The sequence below is a fragment of the Syngnathus leptorhynchus genome, chromosome 13 (assembly GCF_054491065.1).
Source record: "Syngnathus leptorhynchus isolate UIUO chromosome 13, UIUO_Slep, whole genome shotgun sequence".
NCBI lineage: Eukaryota > Metazoa > Chordata > Actinopteri > Syngnathiformes > Syngnathidae > Syngnathus > Syngnathus leptorhynchus.
The window spans coordinates 5,564,812-5,587,195 of NC_141207.1; the positions used below are offsets into that span (position 1 = coordinate 5,564,812).

General features: G+C 41.5%; 1 protein-coding gene across 3 annotated transcripts in view; it reads left to right on the forward strand.

The window, feature by feature from the left end:
* agbl4 (AGBL carboxypeptidase 4) overlaps positions 1-22,384 on the forward strand; it is a 162,244-nt gene that overhangs the window by 55,462 nt on the left and 84,398 nt on the right. For all 3 annotated transcript variants that reach the window (XM_085928077.1, XM_085928078.1, XM_085928079.1), the window contains exon 4: positions 3,893-3,987. In XM_085928077.1, coding sequence (XP_085784203.1) covers positions 3,893-3,987 — 95 coding nt within the window. The remainder of the gene's footprint in view (positions 1-3,892; positions 3,988-22,384) is intronic.

The window sequence follows — 22,384 nt, forward strand, 5'->3', positions numbered from 1 at the left end:
AAACCAAACAAAAGCTTTTTATAAGACTGTCCGTTGTGTTATCTAATATTATCCGCAACAGCTCTGTTTTAAATACACACTTTTTTTTTTCTTGTGAGGGAGAGCAAAGAAGATTAAAAGCTGACATTTAAAAGGCTGCTGGCCCCGTCGATCGATAACCTCGAATCGCACTTTTGTTTCTTTAGACGGTGTGCTGTTTGTCTCTTCAAAGCACACCGAGTCATTGGGGATGACGATTGACCGAATCACACTGAAGAAAAATTCAAATACAGGATGGTAAAACTTGCAAGGTGTGTCTCAAAACTTCCAGGATTACCTACATGTCAAACCTAAACTACAAGTTTTTCGAGTTTGGCTCAGACAATCAATCAACAAACTCACTAAAAACCCTTCGACTATTATTTTGGTCAGTGCACGAGAAGAGTGAGCATCTGACAGTTCCCGGTTGTTCGGTGAATAAACGTTTTGAGATGGAACGTAAAACCAAGGCTTGGTTTTAGTTGGTTAAATTATACAACTCAGTGGATTTTTTTTTTTTTTACACTTGTATGGCAGCCAAGAATTCCACCAGCGCCTTCCTGTGTCACTGACTTTTACTCAGTGACCTGTCTGTCAGGTTATGTAGAGCAGATCCACTCAAGGTCACCAGTGTGCTCCCAGTGGGATGGTGTCTGTCCACCTTGCTACCTGACATGCCCCTGACCCCGCCCCATCCCACGCTCACCCCACACAGACATGTCCAAGGCTACACATGCAAGACTGTGACCTCCTCCCACTCCTTCAGGGCTTTGGGTCATCCCTCAGTGTTTCCTGTCATGCTGTTATCACCACCTTGTGACCTTGCCTACTGTCACCAGACGTTACAGAAGCTTAGCCACAGCTGAGCTGCTTCGCTTGAATGGATGAAAATGCCACCCTGGGGGAACCACCTCAAACACACCAAAATACTTTTTTTTTTTTTGTGTGTTTCCTTCAAACTAATAATCAGTTTCACTTAAAGGAATATTTTTCCAGACAGCCTGGTTACTATTCAAAGTATGTCTGTGCAAACTGACTTAATTGTGCGGCATGGATTAGTAAAGATTTGCATTTCAGAAGTAAACAAGAAGAATTAATGACTTATGAGAGGTTGACAACAAAGACGGGGAGAAAAAATAAATCAATGTCAAAGCATAGTGCTTAAAATTGGGCCAAATCAAACTTTATCTTTCTTTGTGAGATCATGAGTAGAATTTCTGTTTGCTGCTTTTCCCCTCAGATGGCTGCCTATGTAATGTGATGCGAGTAATAGAGATCAAATGTGTGAACTCATTTTAGTCTGAAACATTAACCCTCTCGCTCTCCCAAGATATCTTAGCATGTGCTTGTAGTGCCGATCAATGTCTATCAAAAGGTCAATGTTTGATTCCAAATGCAATTCTATCCGGAAAAAGAGCACCGTGCTCTGGGGGCAGCCATCTTCACAACTCTATTAGCTATGCAGGCGCTTTTTCAAAGAATATTTCAACATGCTTAGCGTGAATAGAAATGACTTAAAGAAAACACTTTTTTTTTTAGCATGTTTTCTTGGGTTTGCTTAAAATTACAAATAAAATGGAATTCTGACAGAAATGGATTAAATTCACATGAATTCATTTATATTTTCCAGAATGTATGATTTTCTCGAACTTTTTCATTTGATAGTATTGCTGCCAGTATTGGCCAGCACGCTCTTGAGTCACCTGCTCCAGTCGGCCATCTATGCAGCGATGAGGTCCGTGGAAGGCTTTGACACGCCTCAGCGACATGACAGCTCAGATAGCATGGATGTTAATCTATCCTAACTGCTTCCAGCCTAATTAAATCTTCCAGGGTCGCACACGTGTGCGCACATATAGACTCAATACACACTTGCGCACCGCCGTCTAAATTGCTCTTGGATGCCCGTATGGTTTTAATGATCTGAATCATTCAATCATCACCATGAAAAAAAAAATATATATATATATACATATATATATTTTTATTGTATTTATTTTTTTCATATATATAGATAGATATCTATATCTGTCTATATATATCTATATATCTCTCTCTCTATATATAGAGATATATATCCATTCTTAATGATAAGGATGCCATTAAATATTTATAACCTGCCATCAAGAAAGCATTTTCATCCAGAAAGCCAATGCTCAGTGGATGTTCATTGTTATTTTTCCCCCCATACTATTTTCCATAAACGCAAGAGATCATTTAATGTGAAATTAGCTGCGCATCTAAACGTATCTTGGCAAACAATTGCGTTTTTAAAATCACGGGGGGGGGGCGGAGTTGCAAAGTTAAAACTGATTGTAAGCTTTCACATTTTCACAGACCAGATGAAAATGTGGCCATGGGCTTGTCACGCGCCTGCCATTAAACTCACTTGTCTCTGTCTTCCACATCCGCCCACCCGCTTCATTTTCTTTTTCCATTAAAAGTGCTTTCTTTTCCCGTCTTCCACCCCTTCTGCATCTCTTCTGAGCCATTATCTCACTGTCTCTTTGTCTCCCACCATTTCTTCCCATATTACTCTGGCTGCGTTTCAGCACTGGTGGGTAGGCCCGCGAGTCTGTCACGCGGTTTCCTCCGAGTTAAATAGGCCGAATAAATAGATTACAAGCGGTAGGTAAGAGTGAAGCAAAGGAAGAAGACAATCTGAATTTGTTGCGGATAAAGAATGGCCAAGGCAGTCAAAGAAAGCCGGCGGAGTCAAAGTAATGCTGCATTTGCCTGAGGGGGGAAAAGGCTGAAAAGTAGCTCTCGCAACAGATGTGCGGGGCAGTAAAGTGTAATTGAAATGCCAGCAGCGATGGTCTTATCTCCCTGCAACAGGAGCCTGCTGCCAGTCTCAACATCAGTTAGATGTCATTTTAGCTAGGTCTGAATCAGCCTGCCACAATCCGCAATCCCCGTTCCTCTGATGCTAGGCGGGGCGGGAGAGGAAGGGAGGGAGGGCGAGGAGGGTGGCGAGCCTGTAATAGGATTTCAGTAGCACCCAGTTAACTTTCACCACCTAGACTTGCTTGGTAATTTGATATGCCCCATCAATAACATTCATTTACCTCCGTGCGGTATTACCGGCGTCATTCATTTGACTTTCATAAAAACAGATTTGCATATTTCTCTCTCCATATTTTCAACATTGTGAGATGGGAAATGTTAGTCCGCGAGAGATGAGCTCAGAGATTCCGTCGGAGGAGACACTGTGGAGAGCTCTGTTGTTCTTTCGGATTAGCCAATGCCTTGTTTAGGATTTTTTTTTTCTTTAATGCAACATGGGATGAGCGGCTGAACATTAAAGCAGTCTTGTATCCGTCCTGTAATGCGGATTGCTTGTGAGCATTAAGTGTGATGGTTTGCGCCTGTATTTTTTTTTTGTGTAGGATTCTGTAAAAAAAATAATTAATTAATTAATTAAAAAAAAAAAAAACATCAATTCACAATACAAACTTCACAGGCAGTGTTTCAAATGATTTAATTTAAAGTGATGGACTTGGAAATATTAGTGGAAGATAAACATTAATGATTTACATAAAAATATATCGCTCTGATAATTCTGGGGAAGTGAGTACCCACAAAAAAAAAGTCCTGTTTTATTTTAATCAAAATTTGCATCTAAAATTATTCAATTATGATGCCTTCTTTTGTCTAAATTCCTTCTTTGCTCATATAGAAACAACATATTTTTTCTATACAGTTCAGATTAGGAATTATAAAAAAAAATATGACTAAAGTATAGAAATGTTGCAAATGGCCAATAGCAAAAAAAAAAAAAAATCACAAATAAACTTCTGATTATTCTTCGTGTTAATGTTGCTCCTTCCAGCCACAAACTACCCTAACTTGTTCTCCTTGTTTTGTCTTGCAGAGGGTCATTTTCAATGTAGTCAACTTCTCCAAGACCAAAAGCCTCTACCGAGACGGCATGTCTCCTGTCGTAAAGTCCACCAGCAGGCCAAGATGGTAAGTGACTTCTTTGACCCCCACCTACCTCGAGAAAACCCCATCCATACTTAAAACAGAGGAAGCGTTCCCAACAAATCACACCTTCCTTAACACCCCCAGTACAACCAAAGTTCCATTCCAAAAACGCTCCCACAAATTAGCATGTGATCCATCGGTTGCCGCTATGACGGCTGTCTGATATAATACGGATGACTGATGGAAGCAGAAAAGCGTGCGCGGGCGGGGGTGCGCGCCGATACGCCGTCTGCCAAGCAGCCTGCCGTATTCAGCGAGGCGAGAAGGGAGAACACAGTAGTGTGATGAAGTGTTGCCGTCCGAGAGGAGCCCTGACATCTGTCACCGCTTGATGGAGGGCATCCGCAGAAACACCAGGCATCTGCCACCCTGAGCCGTACGCGTCTGCCTAGCCTTAGCACCCCCGAGCCGGCCGTCCCGCCGCACGCCGCTTGCGGGCTAATGGACGGAAACGATGGGCTCGATAGCATTGGCAGGACAGATGAACTGCTGTCTGTGATACGGCACGAGCCACATGATGCACCTCGGCTCTCCTGCGTTGCTCGTTTCTCTGCTGTCAAACTAGAGATGTAGTCACAAACTTACAAGATGCTATTTTACTGTTTCATATGGTCCAAACTTGATATCTGTAAGTGATTAATATACGCATATCACTCAACCACAGTACTGTACTCTCATTCTAGTAAGAAAAACAAAATTGGTTCCATGAGCTGGACAAAACCCAGAAAGCATAAAGTAATAATCTTGCTTTGACAGTTGCTGATATTCAATTAAAAAAAAAATAAACATTAAAAAAAAAAAAACAGTGCAGAGAGCGCTTGATCCAAATTCACACAGGACAGGATAAAGGCGCTTACAGAAGGAAGCAGCGATAAGGCGGGAAAAAAAATGGAGCAAGACTGACAGGGAACTTGACAGAGAAGGTGAACAGAAACTACAAGAAAGTAATATTACTCAGGCAGGTAGACAGGCCAACAAAAAAAAAAAAGATCATTCCGCCATCCCCACCTTCCATCCCTCCAATCTTTATCTATCAAAAAACAAAAACATATCAGTGCAAGCCCGAGAGGTGAAGCCTTTATCTCCTGGCACAGGTGCCCTATGTCCCGGGGCCCCTGCAACATTGGCTCCCTGAGGCTACAGAGCATGGCTGGCTTTGGCTAAAATGGGGCGTCTCAGGGAAGCACAAATGACAGATTAAAGTCCCGCAGGGCATTACAGCTACACGTGGATGAATTTATCCCGGATCCTTTCATCCACGCCTTCCTTGACCGATGCCTCACTCCGTGACTCCGTTCGCCTCTGTTGGGACTGAAGACATCAGGGCAAACTGTGACGGTGGGGGCCGCGATTCAATTTAGTCTTGTGTTGGATCGTAAAATGGGTTGCTTTGGAATGTGACACGTTCATTTTTATTCTTAAGGGTGCAGTCGTGATATTTGCCGAGCTGAAAAAAAGAAATGCTTTTTCTAACATTATATTGATATTCCTTCATGTTGAGCTGACTAAAACGAACACTAACCGGTGACCGATTATCTGAAACTTTAATATCATGTTGTATCTATGAATTACATTCACTGCCATAGACGACTATAGACGTCAAAGATTCATTTTAACATTGAATGAGTTAACATTGCGATTTTGCCCTTATTCTCAGTAGGTGTGAGGCTAAAAATAGCTCCAGCGCTAACTGAGCTAGCCGATGAACTGTGTTTGAGGTTGCCAAGTAGCAGACAAACTGCATCAAGGGTAAAAAGCCTCTCCCATCCTTTTTTTTGTTGGTTTACAAGTCGTCAACCGAAAAGCTTCTAAGAGCTTCACTCGTAGTCACTCAGCGAGACAGTCAGTCAGTCCGTCCGTCATTCGGTCCGTCCGTCGGGCCAATTTTGCTTTTCTACCAAAAGTATTCCTGTAAGCGTGTGACGCAACAGCCGGGCGAAATTCTATTTGGAGCTGTCTACCTCTCCATCGGGGTACGTGTTTGCAGTAATTGTTCTGTCAATCAGCGCAGCTCTGCCCTGCTGCTTTTCTTGCCACTTGTTAAGCCTTGGCAGAAGCTTGAGGGGTTAGCAAGGTGATGCAGGTTGAAGGAACCAAAAAGAATACTCGCACTCTCCTCTTTGAATTGTCCATCCTGGAGACACCTGAGACCAATATTACCAATGTTGGGTTTCTGCAGCGTCTTTCAAGAAACCCCCCCGAGGCACTTTTTTTGTACTTACCCGAGTTGTTTCTGCTGAAAGTATTTCAATGTCCGTCTGGTTCAATCAGATTATTGACAAAAGGGGTAGTGAAGGTAAATCATTGTGGCGCTGGAATGTAACATGATTTATTACAATAACTGTTTTAATTAACTTGCAGGTACTGTATGGATTAATTAGCCCCAAGGGAACATATATTACTTGGACCATAGCATCAACTTGTGTCCTACAGCTTGAAATCTATGCTCCTTGTCACAAGTGCTAATAGCCATTTATTGGGCTGATGATATCTCCACCTCCGTCCTCCTACGGAAGCGCCGTGCTCGCTCATCTGGGTGCGAATGTATTTAGTACGTGACAGCGTCGGGGCGCCGAGTTCTGTTCTTGAGATGGAGCGCTGCTTCCTACTGGCGCTCTCTCTCCTCCCCCCCCCCTATCTTGCCACAGAGCCACTCACACAATTAACCACGTGGCATGCCTTTTAATAATAGACATTTTAATTGTGAGCAAATGAAGAGTGATGTAAAATAGCTAATAGCTTGTGCTAATTAATAGGGGAATTGAGCGCTTGTTAATTAAGGGCAAACAGGACAGGGACCGACTCGGCTAATTTGAGCATGAAAACCGAGACTAACGATTCATTTCCAAACAGATCCGCTTCATAAACACATCAAGTGACCCATTTAGCTGCCCGGGAACGTTTGCGGTCGTCTCCGGTAGCCTTTGCTTCTGCCATCCCGACCTTTGACCTCTCGTGCTCCGTGCAGCAAACACGGTTATATAACTGCCCACTGACACAAGACAATAAAAATAAAAATAAATAAAAAACTTGGCTGTTCTGGAATAACGAACATTACTGGCCATGTGTGTCTCTTTAATACAAACCAATTTATTTCTGTTTATTTTCAGTAATTGATAAATCCCCCTCTGTTGTCTTTGAATTGAATTGGCTCCAATTAATCTTGATATAGAAATTGTTCATTATCACATATTTCCCTCCTTCCTCATTTGTCTTTCCCAGGTGTTGGCTAAATAAATATGTGAGGTGCAGCAAAACAAATGCCAAGACTATACACACATTCGTTCTAACCCGCAATTCGGTACAAATACTCAAGCTCCAACATGGACTCTCTGTACCACTTATGCATTACATATTTAATGTTCTTTTAGTTATAGTTACTTGTTACAGTAATACGCGCAAACAACTGAAGACAAATTCCTCGTGTGTTTTTACATACTTGACCCAAAAAGGGATGATTCGAGAAAATATTACACTATCAGCAAAATGCTAACGTGCCTTTTCATACTACTGGACTGTTTTCTAAAAATCTCTCCTATTATTTTGAACGACTTGTAAGATAAGTGGTCACAAAAGTGTTTTAAGATGACTGCCTCTCTTTTTCATCTTTTTCGTCTTTATTTTACCTAAGCCAATATTCTTTACTATTAAATGAACGGAAGAGAGGGGCGGGGGTCCAAGAAAACTGAGGAGAATGAAGAAAATGGAGATGTGTTAATCTTAATCAACAGCTCCCTTGTTCACAAAAACTCATTAGCAGGCTGCCAGAGGAAGTGACAGAGGATTATGTGGAAGAAATAATGGGACAAAATGTAACAAATAGATTAATAATCTCCTCGATGAGCACCGGGATGGTTTAGCGCGTTAGCTTGCGCGTGAGTGAGTGTACGTGTGTGTGAGGTGAACAACATTGTGCGACACGAAATAAAAGGCGGTGATGGAGGTGCGGCGACCAACTTCCAGCTCTCCATTCAGCCCCCAAATGACTTACCTGGACATTTTTATGTTTGCCTGGAGGAGAATTAAAAAGGCACTTCATTTCCCCTTTACAGGCCGGCCGGCTACGTGTGTCAGCACAGTCCTCCCTGAAAGCGCTCTAATCTAAATGCTTTTGTCGGGGCAGATTTGCTAGATTGCGGCAGGCAGAGCTACAAATTGCTTGTGTCATCTTATAATGAACTAGGTGAGGCGTTGCCGTTTTTTTTTCCGCAGCCAACAGTCCCCTGATTACTGTACTGTTAGTCAGCGGCTGCTTTGAGTATTGTAGTCCAAAGACCTCATGATCACCGCTTTGATTCCACAACCTGATCCCGCGTGCTTAATAAAATGCTTTGTGGCTATAAAGCCAGTTAAGTCCCAGGAGGCTGGAAAACACGTATTCCTCTCTCGACATTATTTCCTTTACTTTGTGAAGGATTTACATATGCTTAGCCGTCCTATCCTGCTGTCTGGAATCGCCATAAAGTGATGCTAGCTTGTAGGTGACCGAACGCTTATTGCACAACGGATAGCTGACCCCCCCGCGACTCCAATTTATGTCTTATGGGTTGAGATTTTGCAAAGCCATGCTGGCAGGCGTTTATGGGACATATTAGGACGCTATGTGGGACTGATATCTTCAGTATATATCCGTTCCACCCGCTGAAGTGGGATGTTTTGTTGTGCCAACGCAATAATACAACAGCATGTCCAAGTCCTGTAAATATATCCTCAAGCCCCTTTATTAGCACTCGCTAATAGAATCCATAACATGTTTTATTAAAAATTCTCCCACCCTCGTCATACCATTCGGGCTTGTAAATAGATTTAAGGCTATCAATGGAATTCTTAAAAGTTTGGGGATCACCAATCAGATGCAAAAAAATGTCGGTAGACCTCTGTTAATGAAAGAAAAATAATAATCAAAAAGGAAAAAAAACAAATATGATTTGCGCGTAAGGGAACAGGTGTCATTTCAAAAACAATATTTTGATTGAATTGGTTAAAATGATAACCACTCAAATTGTTGTATACTCATCACCATTACGCTGTAATCGTGTCAAAATGGCCGGCCGTAACCTTTTCTTAGTTGATGCGCACGCTACGACAAATTGCTTCTACTGATTCAAATCATCTAAGTGCCCGCTGTTCAATTCTCCACATGCGAGTGTAAAATGGCCATTTTCTAAATCTCCTGCTTCGATGTCCACAAAACAAAACGAGATAAAAGCTATAAAAGCTTAAGCCGACAGCTCAAACTGCAGTGCGCCGACTAAAACACTTTTCCTCCAAGCTGTGTGTGTGTGTGTGTGTGTGCATACTGCATGTGTGTGTGTGTGTGTGTGTGTGTGTGTGTGTGTGTGTGTGTGTGTGTGTGTGTGTGTGTGTGTGTGCCCGGGAGGCCCGCATTGTGCGTGCATGACACGTGCACGTGACTTCCAGTGCGAACGCGTGCATCTGTTTGTTCTCACTTGTGTTTGTGTTTGTCAGCATGTTTGTTGACGACACTGTAGGACATCGAGGTGGGATTGTTCGGAATATGAGGAAACAGCTCATCTGAATATAGATGGGTCCCATCTGGAGGCGCTTGGCTTCGGCCCTTCGTAATTTCCTAAGCCGCCAAGCATCTGGGGCCCGCTAATGAAACTAAAGGCATAGGAAGGGCCCCGGGGTACCGCGGGCGGGCGGGCGGGCGGACCCCGGCTGCCTGGGAGAGGGGAGGGGGGGAGGCCTAGAACGAGGGCTGGAATGAATGGAGGCAAAACGTGGGCCTGGAGGAAAGCGCGTGTTGAAAATATCACAGGTTTTAAAGAGATCTGGATGGCTCCTTGGAGAGCGCAGGCAAGAAAGCCAAGTAGGCCATTAGAAAACGGAGCCATAAAACAAAGAAAGTGGTGTCTTTATTGTGGCCCATTAAGCGTGATGTTCATGCATAGATGGTTGGACTATATGCCATGCTAATGAGCATCATAATGATGGCGCTCGCTGCATAGAATAATGCCATGAAAAAAAAAAAAAAAATGAGAAAAGCATAAACATCTCGCTTTGGTAGGGTCATAAAGCGTCTGTCATTTTAGGGCATTTTTAGACAGATCTTATTTTTCTCCATGTCTTCATTGTGAAGTTTACTTTGAGACTGCATTCTAACAGTTTGCTTTGATTGGAATTGATTACACTTGACTGTGGTGTTATTTGGAGTTTAGTTTTTACAGAGCCAATCTACCCCAATTTGGACTTAATTGGTACATTGTGAAAAACATACAAAAGGTGATAGGATTACCGATCGATTGATTTGACATTTATTGCAGGATAAACAACTTGAACTCATAATTTTGACTGTTTAACAACATTTTTGTCTTAGCAGCGAATGGGCAAATTTTTGTTACACTAAAGCATATTATAAACACTTTAAATCGATTTTAAATTTATTTTTGATATTTTTAAAAATACTCATATGTTTATATTATGTACATCTAAATTACATAAATAATCTTCAGCATTAATACCTTACTTTTGATTTGTTAGTACAGAAGATAAAGTACTTGTACTCAATTATTATTTATTCAGGCTACCTTGTACAAGGCTGTTCAAAAAAAAAAAAAAAAAAACCAGGCACATAGCAAACCACTCTAAAATGATTCGAACTGATCTACGAGTAAAAAAAAAAAAAAAGGTTTAAGGAATTACTTGTGCTAGAAAACATACGCAACTTTATAATTACTAAAACATTGACCATGGTTATCAGCATGATTGCTATTCTTGTTTTTTTCTCTCTCTCTCTCTCTTTGTGTTCAATATAGTTTAGTAATTGGACCGACTTTTTGCTTTCCACCATGTGTTAGCTTCATGGAAGCCATAGCATTGCAATTATCAGGCAACTCACATTATTCCCAAGCTTGATACACTTTAATTGTGGCGAATGCAAACCGTGCTCGCCTCCCTGTCAACCAAAATCAATATTTCTCTCAAATCTGCAAATTTCAACCAAAAATGATTTCTCACCTTGCTCTCAGTGCATGTACACAATAAAAAAAAAATGTTGTGACGTTCATGTTCCAAGAGGGTTGAGTGAAGGAAAATGTTTGATTTCCTTCGACCATATTGTCACTTTTATCCATGCTGTGTTTAATGGCACTCGGTCCACCCCGAGCTCGGGACTTTATGTTTTTCCTCGTAAAGTTCCCGCCGCTTGCTTCATAGCCTCTTGGCTTGGTTGCCATAATGCGGACGACGACCCTGAGCGATACGTTGTCCGCGGTGGCTGTTACTTGTGCTTTGCTAAGGGAATGGAAAGCCATAGGCCCTTTTTTTCTTAAACTTTATTATTATAGTGCCTTTATTCCTCCCTCCACCTGATTTCCCCGTGGAAATGAAATGAAAAAGCAATTGGCTCTTCTTTTTATTACTGTCATCTTTGTTTGCTGGTCCATAGAGTGAGATTGCCGGATCTCTCAGAGTTACATTTTTACCCCCACCTTGACTGAAATCACTGGGAAGAAGAAGAATAAGAAGGACAAGGAGGGGTGGGGGAGGGCAATAATGGTGAAATAACAATCAGCATCATAGAAAAATAAAAAGTTGTCAAAATGAGCATGCATTAAAATAACATCATGTAAACACCCACGGTGGGATGACTCAGTCTGACTGATGGCGGTTTTTGCTATCTGCCAATAACGAAACGGCGCAGAAGGGAGGGAGGGAGGGAGGGAGGGGCGAGAGGTGGAATGTGAGAAAGAAAAATTGCAAAATTGGAGGTTAAAGGATAGAGAAGGAGCGGGAAAGGGGCCTCCCCTGTGGTTCCCTGCGGCCCCGCAGAGAGTTGCTGATGGCGGATAAGACTCCTAAATGCAGAATGTTTCCAATCATTTATTCATCGCCTTCATTAAGATGGAATTACAAGGCGACCCGAGGGCCCGCAGGTCGCTGGCGGTTCCTAATAACAGTCTCCGATAAGTGTTTGGATCATATTGCCTTGTAGTATTGACGGTAATTCATACAGTGGATATAAAAAGTCTACACACCCCTGTTCAAATTCCATGATTTTGTGAGATAGAAAAGAATTGTTCTGTTCTCCTGTAACCTGAACATTATTTCTTTATTTATGTTTTTTAGTTTACAGCAGACTTTTTATGAGCCTGTTAGTAAACCAAGCTAATGTTTCCCATTGAAATGAGTGCAAATGCAATAAATTTGTTCCAGGCAGATTAATTTATACAATTTTTTTTTAAATAAGTGTGTGCTTAGAAATAAATATGACAATTACAAAGAAACAAAACTATATATTGCTCATGAGCATTATTGTTTCTATTTCTTTTCTAATTCATTCGTTGATTTTGACACAACAAACAAATCCAGGTAAATGTATCTTCTTGTGTTTATGACTTGTTGCACGCTCGCAATCGAACTGACTCACTGTATCTTGGAGTCTTTAGTTTTGCGCCAATTTGCTGCAGTGGCTATTTTCTTGCTGTCTTTTCAATTAAAATGTGTCTTATTAGCACGGCCAACAGACACATGCCAGCGAATAAATACCGAAGGCCCTCGCTGGCCATTACTGTTGTTTGCTCGGGTGTGTCGTTGTGACTGATGGCCTGGATTTGGCAGTTTGGTGCTGGACTATTTGCAAGTAAATAACTGATTGGATTGTTACTAAGTGCTACCATTTTTCAACACGCGCTGACATCATTGCCTTGCTGTCCATACGCTCGGTTCGGTATTTATGAAATCAAGTTTGTCTTGAGAAAAGTAACAGCTCACTCATGCTAACCGTGCTACAAATGGTTTGTTTTTCCGACACAAAGCATCATTGTTTTAATTTTTTTGTCCATTTTCAATCCAAGTCTTTCCCAACGGTGAGCTCTGTTACTCAAGTGCATCGTTTGAGTATAATAAATGCCTTGATCTTGAACAACAAACGGTAACTTTCATTAACAAGCGGTCTCGGCCTCTGCGACATCTCGCTGCCTATCTCGTCTGACTCCGGCGAGGAGACAGCGCAACACAACAGCGATTGTCCTCGGGACCTTCACACGTGTAATTATAAACGGGGAGGATAATTAAGGAGGCGAAGAGGAAGACAGATCTTGTCATTTAGCGAACAATGCCGTCCAATCTACTCATGTGTTTTCCACTTCCTCAATTATCAGCTGTCATATCGCCGCAATCAGCCACAAAGCTTCCTCGCTTACTTTGAGGGCCATGAATGTCAACACGGCGGGAAAAAAAAAAAATATATATAAACCTGAGTGATGGAGTAGTTGATGATGTGAATGTGCACCAAGCAGGATTCAAGTCAGTGTTTAATCTCACCTTATGTTAATCAATGGGCGCCGCAGCACTATCTTTTTTTTGCGCTGGTAATAAGATACGATGCCACGGAGTTCCGTTTTGTACTAAGATAGCAGAACAAATATTTCAAAATCACATGTATGAAGCCATTGACTGCTCCAGAGGCACTTTGCATGCTCTCCATCTTCTCTGAGATGGTGTCACATCCCCTGAGGTCTCACACTGCACCGATAGTGAAGACCATTACAACGCGTCTAAGTGGGAGAACAAAATTTAAAGAGCAGGAAACAGGAAAGAACAGAAAACCATCAAGCCGGAACTCATTTGGAATAGCAGATTAAAATGACTCAAAGGTTCATTGCATGTCAGAATACTCACATTAATTTTACAAGTCATTCTAATGACCTCTGAAATTTTTTCCTGGGATTGTTTTGACCGTTTAAAACCGATGTCAGTGTGGTAAATCCATTTTTTTTTTTTTTTTTTTTTTTTTTTTTTTTTGTATGAAGTCTTCACTCCCTTTGGCAACATCCCAGCTTTCCTGGCCAGAGCAGCATCTGCCAGACTGAGATTGCCCACTCATCAATCCATTTTATCACCAGGTTTCTCCAGGGTTCAAAGGGGGGCTGTCAAAGACCAAGTGGAGGAGTCTCCTCGAGAGGCAAAACTTGGCCAATGAGCCGTCCTCGTTTGAGTCAAGGCCCACAGATCTGTGCTACAAAGGCTTAAATAAAGAACGAGAGCTAATGTGTTTGGCAGTAAGATGCGCTCTTCTGTATTTTTCTTTTTTTTTTTAAAGAGCATTTGGGATTTCTTGGCTGGGCAAGGTGCCCCTTGTGCTCAAAAAAACACTGTTTGGAAATTGCAGCTGACAAGCACAAACACAACAAGCTGACTGGCTTGCTTGCAAAGAGCAGCTCTCAATCCTCCCTAAATTATTAAGCAGTGGAAAATACTGTCTGTCACCCTGATGCAACCGGTTGCTTTGAGACAAGCCGGCTGTCTTGTTTTTGATCATTTAGATTGCTTTGTTTGCTCAAGAGGAGCCCTCAGTCAACATACAATTTAGGCACATTATTGATGAGTGACATTGCCTTTTTTTCCTTCAACTAATTTCTTATTTGCAATGCCTGACAGGATGTCATAAGTCCTGATATTGACTCGGCGGATTCCTTTTAGCTTTGCTTTCTGTTATTGTTTCTCTTCAAAGCCCTAATTTTTTATTTGAAGGGATAACAGAGGTGAGGGACTGAATGAAGTCACGTGACTTTTTGCATATATTAGTATGCATGTGTGAGGATGGCAACCTCCAAACTTTTCTTGCTGGCATCTTTCCTTTTTTTTTTCTTTCCCATTCCTTGTGCAGTCTGTTAAAGTTCTCAAATGCTTGCATGATTTCTTTCATCCATCAGAGATTTCAAGTATTTTATATGACCTTTGGATCAGGACTGCCAGTTTAAAGTATTCAACTTTTTCATCCTGAACCTTTTTTTCTTTTTTTTGCTTCAATACATGATTTGGATTTTTATTGCCTTCTTTTCAAAAAAAAATCTTTGACTGACATGACACTTCACCCTAAAATCCCATCATTTCAGAATTCTTTCAATATTATAAATATAACTATATATCCTTAAGTGCAGTTTTGTTTTTAAATCCTCAAAGGCTTAATTCTGGTACAATAACAAAAACCCTATGGAACTACGATTCCTACTGAGATATTTCAAACATGGCGGAGAAACCTGAACAAGATCACAGATAGACAAGTAGCATTTAGTAATAAAGCATTTTTCCTCAAGAGTATCTCGTACTCTCTGCGACACTCTTGTTATTTTCATTTGTACCATTTAGTGGGCGTAACCACTTCTGCCCAGTGTGACTTCCGTGGAAAAATAAGCTAGCGTCAGAATCAGTGTCCGTCCCCAACCGTGTCTCCGTGTGCCACACTCCCTCCCACCATTGTCCTACTTAGCCATCTAGTGCAAAATCCCTTTTTGTTTTTTCACCTTGCTCCCTCTGTGTCCTGCTAATACACATTAGCAGCCAGCAGCCATATGTAATGGGACTGTGCGTTCTCCCGCTGCTATAATGGCTTCGCTGACACTTCTCCCATTAAATGTGGTCAGGCGGCACTGCACAGGAAGCCTCTGGACACTCTAAAAATATTGTTATATAACTAACATAAACAAGCCTGCCATTGTTGCTAACTTTGGGAATAGGACCAGACTATTTTTTGCTTTACCTGTTTTGTCTTTCTCGTGTTCTTATGACTTTCCAATCCCGCCCACCCTGAGGCCTTCCGTTTTGTTTTACTCACACAATAAGGAACACATAGCGGCATTACGAAACTCATCCGATTACATGTGACTAAGTGGACATGTCTGCTTTATCTAATGGGCCTGTTCATAATCTTCTTCATCGCTGCTGCTCCACCACATATGACATGAAGATAACATCGTTCCTCTGTTGGTGGCCGCATCCATCGCCGTATAACTGTTGGCGATCCCTCGCGATAAGTGACACCTTCATTTAATTAAAACAACCTTACGTCATCGTCATGTGGGGTCATTTTAGAAGATGTAAAATTAAAGCAAGGTAATTAAGTCCAGCTCCAGATAAGGAAACCCACAGAGGAAGAAGACGCACTTAATCTATCCCGACAAGATTGTTCACGTAAAAGCGGAAAGTGTCCACCAACTAGACTCGATGACTTTGAAGGTCAGTTTAGCCACAAGACAAAAATGTCTCCTCAATTCCATATTAGCATGATTTTGAGAATGACATTTGAAAATTTCTCATTCAAGATTATGTTTATGTCTTTTTTTTCAAGTCGAGCAAGCAGCGTAAGATAGAAAGCGCCTGAGTAAATCGAAGTGCTGGGTCTGCACTATCTAAATATTTTCTTCAGACTCCTGACAAAGTGCAGCTTCCCGCGCCTGGCATTTTGTTTGTTTGCTTTCGGTACCTAACTGTGTACACACGCGAGATGACCTTCAAGCAGAAGGAACTCGAGTCCCCCCCCCTCGTAGTGTCCTTGAGCAAAGGATACACCCCTGCCGGCCCTGGAGAAGCTCTCCTATTTGTTGTGCTCGTCAAAAACGAATGTTAGATGCGATTATCTTAGCAGAGCATCATAACAAGCTTGTGACTTCAACACGTGAGGGCGCACGTGAAGAATATTTCGATTGTCTTTCTAATAGTTACAACCAAATTGAAGGTGACGTGTAAACATGAATCATAATTGTAAAAAAAAAAAAAAAAAAAAAACCTGACAGTAAATAAAAGAGGATTGTGGTTGTGAATAAAGTGTTTCCGCCGGGTATGCTTTGTTAGTCGACGGCGTGACGGTAAAGGCTTCACGAGTGTGCATGTGTTGCGAGGGGTTAAATGAAAGTCAGTGCACACATGGGGCATCATAAGCAGACAATGAAAAATGAGAGTGGGAAAGCTGTACAGCCTGCTTCCCTGTGGGAACAGCCGCAAGCAGGCGTACGTACCTTAGGTGATAATCGCTGTGTGTGCGTGTGTGTGTTCAATTCAAAGTCTGCAAAAGGTGGGACGGGGGGGGGGGGGGGGGCAAATAGACAACAGGGGGAGCAAATGCAGCGTCGGTTTTAACCTGGTGGAAGGCAGTTTAAATTTGCATGAGTGCTTTCTATTTCTACAAGGTGCCCATCTGATTAAATCAGGAACCAATTTCTGGAGAATCTCATCAGTTCAGCCTCTGCCTCGTGCATTTCTAATGAGTCGCTACCTTCGACGGGTTTTTGTTTTGAAGGAGCCTTGGACCATTGTGAGGTTAAAGAGATGCAGTGGGAGATACGTGCGTGTATGTTGGAGTGAAGCCGAGACGGTCTCCTGATAAATAAGCATGCTTGCACAACATATCATTAATCAATACGTTTTATTTATGTGATTTGTTTGTGATGTAAATTTATGGGTGCACCCTGTGGGTGGTCATGCATTGATGCTTCTTTGCATGTTTTCTTCTTGGCTTGTAAGTAAATATGTTTTATTTAAAGCACACTTTCCTTTTATTGATGCTTGTATTTGATCGTTGGCTTTACTCTGCATATGCGTCTGATAGATATTTATTGACATTTCGGGTGGGTGGGTGGATGGATGGATGGATGGATGGATGGATGGATGGATGGATGGATGGATGGATGGATGGATGGATGGATGGATGGATGGATGGATGGATTCCAGCAAAGTAGCCATAATGTAAAACCAGCCTTGTTAGGGGAACAAACTTTTTTTTTTTTATCCTTTGGCTGTTGAAGTCTCTCTCGGGCACCATTTGCGACATTATTAGATGTAAGAGCCGCTGTACTTTACAGCCTTGTTCTTTTGTCCCCCTAAAGGAAATTAAAGGTAAAAGGCCAACAACCGCTTCTGTCGTGTCTTTTAAAATTCTCTTAGCAACGTCGCTCTCTTTAGCCTCACACAGGGCTAGTACAGCACTCAGCACTCCTTCTTTGTCCAAACCGGCCAAGTATTGAACATCGCCGCTCAGTCAGCGTCTGGACTCAATCGAATATATCTAAGAACTGTTGCAAAGGAAGCTTCCAGTAGTATGCGAGAGGATTGCTCTTGCACGTGGAGTGCGTTCATTCAGATGCAGAGATTCAACCTAAAGTGAAATGCATCACGTGGGCGGTGTTATCATATCAGACCATTTTCAAGAGAATTTGAACAAAAGAATCAAGCCGAGCTTCATATGCATCTAGTGATGGGTGTGGTCAGAGATCCACGCAGAGCATGGCACATTAGTGCATTAAATCAAACGGGTGTGTGTCAGTAAATCAAATCAGAGATGTCAGTTTTTAACGTGGCTCTCTGCAAATCTCCTGACTTTGTTCATTTGGCAAGGCAGAAAAAAAAAGATTCATCAACCTCTGAAATGAATTAGGTGAATCTATCAAATCAGGGCAACTTGCCAGAAAAGTGCACTTGCTTTGGAAAAGAGAAAAAAAAAGAATAATCCAAGGTGTCCTGCATAATTCTTTGTGATGGAGTATTATTGGACCATTGGACGGGATAATAACATTGAACGACAGAATGCAAAATAGCACAAAACCACTTTTTATGTTTCGGGTTATTATTATTTTAAAATGAAATGACCAATGCTTGTTTAACAAACCCGCATATTTTCAGAGAATATTTATGTAAGAACAGGCCCAATATGGACATAATGTTCTAATTAAGTCAAGGACACACATCGCCTTTCATAATCAATGGCCATATTTCATCTGCCGTGATTCCTGACATCAGCATGATTGCTTGGAGCTCTCGGCCCAGCAGGGAACGACAGCCCGCAACGCAGACGTTCACCCCCGCGGCTTTGCTTCTCCTAATCATATTACTACTTTTCACACTGCCCTTTTCACGCATGCAACTTCCTCTGAAATCCCAGAGGAGCATGGAATTGCTGACAATCATCCTTCTATTGTCACATCTGGAACTGGCCACCTTCATTTTTCAGGAGGTTATTTGGATGGAGTTTTGCTGATTGCACTTTAAGAGGACAAATTGACCGCTAAATATGGCATTGAATTTTATATGAGCTATTTTTAGTGAGCAAACATTTCGTAGCATTGTTTTTGCGTAATTCTGACCCTCCTGATAGCATACTACAGGGCAGTTTAGCAGTGTAACTAAAAATGTTAGCCATCTAGTGGTGATTGTTGATATTACAACTTGAAACTACAGTCAGGTTTCACAGTTTTATCGATATTTTTTTTGCATTTTAGGTTTTCCTTCTTTTTCCTTCAAATAGATACCTGAATTACAAATGGAGGCACTCGTTTTTATATTCAACTGGAGGCGGGGCTATTTATACCGGCTGCGCAATTACTTCCCATTTGAATGACAAAAATGAAAAATGGTGTGTTCAACGCTCTTCAATTCAAGACTACTTCTCTTCCATCCCCTTTCACAATACAGTTAATAATGACAATTTGGTCCCAGAAGAGACTATGATAAACCCCAGCTCACCCGGGACACTAATACACGCAGGCTCAATAGAAAACCAATGAATGGATGACAGAAACAACTGAATGTGTGAATTGCAAAATTTCAGCAAGGCATTGTGTCTTCGTTGAGCTTCCACATGACAAAACCTGCCGAGTAAGCGCCTTTCAGCAGCCCGGGTTCATTTTGAGCGTACTACGCACGAATGCGTCAAGACAAGCAGATCTTCGACGTTGGTAATCATCTTCCTGTTTACTGTCGACTCCCGTTGTGTTCTACCAGGATAAAGCGTCGCCCGCGGGGCCGTGCACTACCTGTACATTTCTGTCTTCTTCATTCCGTCCGGCTAAAGTGAGGACTCGCACATAACTGTCCAGTTGGTCCGTTCTTATCTCATGTCAGGCCAAACAGCCCTCTGCTGACAAGTGCTATTTGACTCAGTCAGAGAGAGAAGCGAATAAGAGAGGCAGACCATTCCATTCCACAGTAGCACAATGCTGCCAATCTTTTCATCTGCCACTGACCTCCTTTTGTCTGATAGAATAATCAACACGCAAGCGGCAGGAGAGTGAAAATTGCCATTCGCTCGCATAAACATAGCAACGGATAGTCAATCGTCCGCAGGGCTTGTTTTTCCTCCCCGTGACAACCATTTGCATAGCTTTGATGTGCTTTGACAATGGTGCTCGGTAAGATGTGAATTATGTGAATGTGTCTTATTAGCACAGACAGAGAAAAGGTCATCGTGCCTCTTTGTTCCCAGAGCTCTTTTTCTTCAATTAAGGCTAATCACCACCGGCCAACATTGATCCAGCAACTCAATTTCTTCTCATGGTTGAACTCAGGGACGACGTACGTTAGCGTGTGTACACAATACGTAGGTGAAAATACTGGCACATACATGTTTCATGGATTATTTCACTGCTTGTTGTGATTCATGCACAAAGTAGCTTAGAAGCTGTATTGTTATTTTTTTAATTGGTTATCTGTTAGTAGGTTTGTGCAAGTTGAAAGCTGTGTTTGAATTAAATGGTAGTTTTATGACCAAAGAATGAAGATTGTCTTAAAGCACAGGTGTCAAAGTCAAGGCCCGGGGGCCAGATACTGTCTGCCACATCATTTTAGGTGGCCTGCAAAGACAAATTGTACATCGAATTCATGATGATAACCAACATTTCTAATTGTTTTCACTTTTAAGAAAATAGAGATATTGTTAGCAATTTTTATGACCATTAATTTTTATTTTTAAATATTTGATTTGATTTTTTATTTTAAAATATTTGAACAGTTTTTATTAGTCTCTGTTTTGAAAACTAGTTATTCATCAGTTTGTTGTGTAGCCTATACTATATATACAATATGAGACGTTCATACATTTATTTGGGTTGACAATTTTAATTTCCCTATGAATCAAACTATGACTATGATGCGACCCGCGACAAAAATAAGTTTGACACCCCTGTCTTAATGGATATTTGACATCTATAGCCATCAACGACAGTGAATAAGTTAAATTGGACAAGTAGGTGAGTCCCAATACTTTTGTCCACGCCGCAGCTAAAGTGTGATGCAGAGGATTCATCACGTGTCCCCGTGTGGACACTTAGGTGTGTGTGCGCGTGTGTGTCAATTTCACCGCCATCCTGTGATCTCCAGCACACGGAATGATTTACCTTTGTAGCGTAATGGAGCAATTTCTCTCTCTTTTTTCCCTTTCCCCGTCTCTCCTTTTTCCTCCTCTTTCAATCTGCAGTAAAATATTCTCCCGTTTAGCTCTGTGACAAGTCATCTGTCACTCACAAGAGCGAGGGAGGAGGCTCGACTGATGGATGAGCGTGTACCTGTGTGCCCGAGTGCGTGCGTGAATGAGACAGAATGCCGAGGCACTTTAATTTTTGAGGCTGTGGTTATTTTTTTCGAAAAGTAGTGATTGGTAACATCACAAACAAATCAATTATGTGTGTGTGTATCACTGTATGTGTGTTATTTTGGGGTGGAGGAAATGAATGGCTCCCTGGAGAAGGAAATAAAATATTCATCTTGTCAGCTTTGTAGCAATAAACAATAACAATGAGAAGCAACTAGTCTTATTTGTGGCTCGCTTGTTCTTTCGCCGTTGTCAGTTGTTTATTCGCAAAAAGACAATTATTATTCTGTGTGCAGACGCATGACTTGGGCTGACATGATGTATTCTCAGCTATTGGCCGTTCTGTTTGAATGTTTCAAAATGGCACATGGGTCTGCTTTCCATGCTGGATGTAAAAATAGAGTAACATGATTGCTTTTGACTGTTACGTCCAAGTCTAATTTTGCTCAGCAATTTTTTTTTAAAATCAATCTCTGGTCCTCGGGACCGATGATTAAAACTTCAGTTGATTCATTCTGTGCCTCCTAATGATACCACCAAGAGAGTGCAGATATAAGTTAAACACAAAAGGGCCTAAAATTGAACCTTGGGGCACACCACATTACTTTTTGAGGAGCATGTATCTGAACTTACCATGAGACTTTTTTCAGTGATGAAGCGTAACCACATATTTTATTGTCATGTAGGCATCATTCTCTCTGTCCTGGCTAGTAATTAAAATTGATGAAGCTAAACAAAAATGATTGAATAAATAATTTGTGATAGATTTACCAACATACAAACTGTCACATTTTTATTTTCCAAAGCAGAAATAGTGTCGAAAAAGCAAAAATAGGGGCGCCGCCTGATTAGTTTTTGCAGGCGTACCTAATGTTGTGGCCCCTGATGTTCTCTGTAAAGTCCAAGCAAGATTATGCAACCACAGGGACAATTTCTACTGACCTTTAAGGAGTGTAGCCAAGGAAAAAGCCATTTAATTCCAGGGCGGATCCATTTAACCTTGCAGAGAACTTAAAGCTTTAAGATTGAAAAGATATTCACCTCTGTCAGCAGCCTCTCCCAAGTGAAAGACAAGACAAACATGAAATGAAGCTTTGATGAAAGTTTCCAACATGGAGGTCTACCGTCGCCACGCGTGACACATTGAAATCGTATCCAAGCTGCACAAATCTTCATCTCAGCGTGCTCAGATTTTTTTTTGTGTTACCACTACTAAAGAGAAGCACACAAACAAGAATTAGAGATATAAGATCATAGACATGGAAACTGAAATTG